This window comes from Nestor notabilis, unplaced genomic scaffold (assembly GCF_000696875.1).
Source record: "Nestor notabilis isolate BGI_N333 unplaced genomic scaffold, ASM69687v1 scaffold21996, whole genome shotgun sequence".
Classification (NCBI taxonomy): domain Eukaryota; kingdom Metazoa; phylum Chordata; class Aves; order Psittaciformes; family Psittacidae; genus Nestor; species Nestor notabilis.
The window spans coordinates 3,835-8,718 of NW_009931720.1; the positions used below are offsets into that span (position 1 = coordinate 3,835).

Genomic DNA, 4,884 nt, shown 5'->3' on the forward strand with positions numbered 1-4,884 from the left:
TATAGAAGAACGCTGCTTCACTTCCTACTGCACCGTGCAATTTTACAAAATAGTTCTAAAGGCTCAGAAACAATCCACACTTGAACATACGCCACATCCAGTTTTAAGGCAGCCTACTAGCACTTAGATACACAATGTAGTAATTCGAGTAGCTGCTTTGCTTTCAGTTGGCAAGGTGGGGCTAGCAGGTAGAGTTATTTTCCCAACCTAAGGCATGAGCTTGGAGCCATGTGCTTCCAGGTTGGGTTGCTAAGCTGTGCTTTAGCCACTCAGCAGGGCAAGCAGAGGGTCTTGGTATTCGAGATAGCTAGCTTCTCCTGGCTTTGTTGCATCGGTAAGAATAGAGGAAGAGCTTATTTTTTTGTGCCTTCTCACATGCTGGTGGAAACACTATTCTGGACTTGTCCTAGCTTCCACACTGGAGCCTTGGCAATTTAGCAAATGCTATTTTTAATGCAAGCTGTGCTAAATTTGAGTTTTGTGTACAACATGAAAAACTTCTGCTGTGGGGGATCCATTTTGTTTGAAATGCCAGTGTTACAATTGCTGTGGAGCCAGTGTCAGCATCGCTTCCTGCCCAGAGGAAGGATTAAACTCAGTACCCCAAGCATTTTCACAAGACTTCTGGATCAGTCTAAAACCTGTAGGATTTCTCAAGTGCTTGCTGTCCTGTTTCCATTTAACTACCTACTTGCACCTAAGTATGTCTCAAACATACAAAGTAACTGGTAAAGCAAAAAATTAGCTGCCACAGTAGGTCTTAGAAAATGCCAGTGTTTAATGACAGACTAGGCAAGAACGAAAGGTTTAGCAGAAGAGCAAGAAGGTTTTAAATAAACTAAACTGTTACAAAGCAAGAGGTGTGAAAATACCATTCTTTGGTCTAAATTAGCTGTTCCCTTTATATTAGTTTAACATTCCAATGGCTTTTTCAAAACAGTTTAAAAATAATATAAGCTGAAATTCATTAAGCAAAAATACGTATTATATACATGGATGCCTGATCAGACAGATGAACTTAAAAGTGAACATAGTGACAATTGTTTAGGTATTCCTAGTACCTTAAAAAAAAAAAAAAAAAAAAGATGTTAGTGTTGAGTGCACAGTAATAGAATTTTATTGAAAAAGGTAAAAAACTAAGCATGAAAATCTGTTTTTGTTATTTATAAACACTACATCCTTATGTTTCTGTTGTTCTAAATTCAAACGTAAACATTCATTCTGACATGCCAAAGCTCCTAATGCTGGTGGAAAGTTCCTGTAACCAGTCCATGACCACTTCACAACTTGTTGCTCAGATGGTCAGTCCCTGCAGCTGCAGTTGTATAAGCTGATTCATCAGCTGCTGATTCATCCTGTTCAACTCCATCTTCCCCAAATCCAGGTTCCTCTTCCCTTTCTGGAGCATCCTCATCCTCTATGCCATTGTAAAACTCTTCAATCTCACTCTCATCCTCCACATCTAAGCTCTGACTACGACAGGAACCACTTTCACTACTACTCCCACAGGAGCTGGAAGATATGATATCATCTTCGGAATCCGAGTATACCTCAGCACCATGGAAAATATAGCGATTTGGTGGTAAAAAGAGATACTGAGTACCTGGAACAGAATTTTGAAAGTCAGTAAAAGGCTAAAAGAAATTATTCATACAAGATCTTGCAGACTCCTGGTTGGAAGGTACCTGCATACGTGTATTTTTTGTCAGCAAAATTTAACTGACAGATTACATGTATTTATTTTGATCTATGTGTATTTATTAAAAGGCACAAACCAAATGCTCCGCTGGAGGGATCAGCATTCCTTCTCCGCCCTCCCTCTGACACAAAAGAGCATTTAAACTTCAGCGTTCAGCAGCTTTTTTCATCGGTACATGTATTCACAGCTGGATTTCCATCGCTTGTACCAGAACTGAAACCCAGTGCATGGATTATTTGACAAAGTTTAAAAGCAGCTTTTGCTTTGGAAAGTTGCAGTTTAATATCTGGTGGTTCATCCACACTGATTTCCTAGTGTGGTAACTCCTTACATCAGTTAAGAGGCTGCATACTGGAAGGCTTTCTTGCAAACTCTTCAAAGTTTCCTGCAAAATGTGCCTGGCTCCAGCTGTGAGATTTGCTGTTGAACTATCATGGCTTCATCTTTCAGTTCTGCCACACAAAATTATGACCTAGTGTGACCAGCTTCTGAACATGTGAGAATCAAACTAACTTTTCTGAAAATGCATTTGAAAATCTTAGAAACTGACTTATTTTTTGATACCCCCTTTCAACCTCCTCAACTTTGACCTGTTTGGGGAGTATGTAATCACAGATTATAAAACTAAGAAATTAAAAAAAAATTTCCTGTCCTGATTCTCCAAAAGAAACAAATGGTAAAATGATGAGTTAGGTAGACACTTGTCTGAACAAAAATAACCACCCAAATCCACTCAAGGGTAACTTATTTATTGCTTTAAAGTAAGTCTATAATAAACATCTCGGCCAAAAGATGCAAAATGCTGAAATGAGTTACCACTTACCATCCAGCCTTTTGCTGATCTGTTCTTTTGTAGATCTGTTTACCCAGCACTTCTTCAAGATTTCATTTTTTTCTTTATTTTCTCCATTGTTAGATCCATTTTCCTTCATAGTTTCAGAGTTCATTAGTTCACTAGTAGGATTTTCAGGGTTTTCTGGTGATGTCTGTGTGTCCTGAAGCTTTTCCTCTGTGCAGGCCCCTTTAGTTTCTGAGGCAGGATCACAGTTTTCTACCTTACTTTCAGCTGGGTGTTCTGAAGACACCACTGAAGTATCTGGTGGAGTCATTCTTTCTGGTGAACTAGAATCTTCTGAAATGTTTAAAGGGGTAGGCGGTAGCTCAGATGAGGGCATCTCGAGCTCCTTGTGCGTTCGTGGCGGCTTTTCTGTTATTTCTGAAAGTTTTACTGAGTTGTAGCAAAGTTTTGTATATTCACTACCTAGCCTTTGACATAATTCATTAATAATAACATCACAGTCTCCAAGAAGCTCCACATCAAAGTGTAGATGAGGCAAAGGTTCCCTATTAATTAAGATCTGAGGCACTTCATGAGGGATGGAACCTACATGTAGAAAAGAGAATGTCAAGCTAGTCACTTCAGTTCCAGCTTCAGCAGAGATCTGCTTAGAAAGCTTGATTCCTCAGACTTCCCTTCACTTGCAACAAGACCAAACCAGATTGTCAGGAAGAAGACAAGCAAATCCCAAATTCTGGGAGCCAGGCAGCAGTTTGAGGTGCTATGCCTACTGCGGCCTGTCTAGACTTTTTTCACTGTTCTGTTGGGTGGGGTTTTTTTTTTCCCAGTAAAAGGTGTTCATCTACTGAATCACTGAGAAACAGGCACACAGAAGCTTGACTATGGCAATGTTAGGTCAAATGTTTAAAAGATTATTAAAATTAGTACTATAATCTCTTAGAATAATTATGTTGATCTTGTGCATTCATTTTATGTACTTTATGTGCACATGAAGAACATACTGCTGGTAAATGACATCCCCTTAATTAAGTCAAAATAATTCCAGGTCAACACTGTCCACGGATGCTCAATCCATTTCTGATACTTAGGCTTCCAAAAGCCACCAGTTTGGTAAAATAGCATCAATTCCTCAGATAACTAACTAATGAAATCCAGTTCTGGGGCATAGGAAGAGCAATGGCTTGTGTAATAGATCCTAACCTTCCACTCATTATACATTTCCTATCTGCCTAAGCACTAGACTCTGCCTCTTGTACAGCGAAGAGGATGCTGCTACGAAGGCCAGGGATGCAGTACTATACTCAGTTAATAGCAGATGCTAACACATATCCTCCTAAGGCTTGCATGTGAAGAGAATTTCTTTAGCACCAGTAAGTCTTGCACTCGGTAGGCAAATAGAGCACCTGTATAATGGTATTTTCCTAGCCTTCCCAAAGGTCATTTTTCTATATAATGTAACATATACTAGCAGAGATGTTTGTCCATATGATTTTTAAAAGCTAAGGATTCAAATGGTGACATGCTTTGTAATGCCTGCAGTGCATTATTTAGTGTTAAGTACTGACTTTAAAATAAGCTCTAACTCAGACACCTGATGTACTTGATATGATTTTTTTGATACTACATTGATCTTTAAATCTGATTTCTTTCTAAATCTCTCAAGTAACTCTGAAAGGACATTGCCAGCAGGGAGAAAAATGAACCAAATCTTAAAATGAAGTAATTTAAGTTTTAGGAGAGTAGTTTTTCAGATTATCATTTCATTACCTTGATACCTGTCTGGAATGTAGAAAAAGCACTTTTGAGTTCATTACTTTGTCTGGTTTGCATTTCAGCTTTACGTAGGTGATCAGCTTTCATTTTAGAAAACTAGATGCTTAATCTAGTTTCTTTACTAAGTCAAGCCAAAAGCATTTCTTAGAGCTCTTAACTGTGAATTTCACTTTTGATCCAAATTTTTGAAAGAAAGTATTACCAGATAGCCACTTACTTGGAATCAATGCTACTGGTCTTACTTTCAGTGAAGACCCAATGACAATAAGGAGATCAACTTCATTTTTGTCATACTTCATGGCGCGATGGAACTGCTCAGGTAAATTCTCTCCGAAGAACACTATGTCTGGCTTCATAATAGCAAGTGGTTCATCAGGTGGACATCTGGGACATCTAGGTACAACCTGCATTAAAACAGCTTCTATTACTACAGTTCAAGGCTGCACCCTTGAAAACCTCAGATTTTAGCAATTCACAGTGACTTATTTTGGCAAAAGACAGGGAAGTTTCAGTGGTATTTTCTCTTTTCCATTTCTCTGTGGCTATACAGACAAGTACATTTCTTAGCCTAGCCTGCAGCAACTGCACACAGAAGTAAAGCTACAGCAGGAAT

The 4,884-nt window shown here is 38.7% G+C and overlaps 1 protein-coding gene across 1 annotated transcript in view; it reads right to left on the reverse strand.

The window, feature by feature from the left end:
* Window positions 1-1,099: 1,099 nt before the first annotated feature.
* Window positions 1,100-4,884, reverse strand: part of SIRT1 (sirtuin 1) — a gene marked incomplete at its 5' end in the record, with an annotated part of 17,153 nt that continues 13,368 nt past the window's right edge. Inside the window, 3 exons of the mRNA XM_010016042.1 lie at window positions 1,100-1,603; window positions 2,523-3,083; window positions 4,489-4,675. Coding sequence (XP_010014344.1) covers window positions 1,281-1,603; window positions 2,523-3,083; window positions 4,489-4,675 — 1,071 coding nt within the window. The remainder of the gene's footprint in view (window positions 1,604-2,522; window positions 3,084-4,488; window positions 4,676-4,884) is intronic.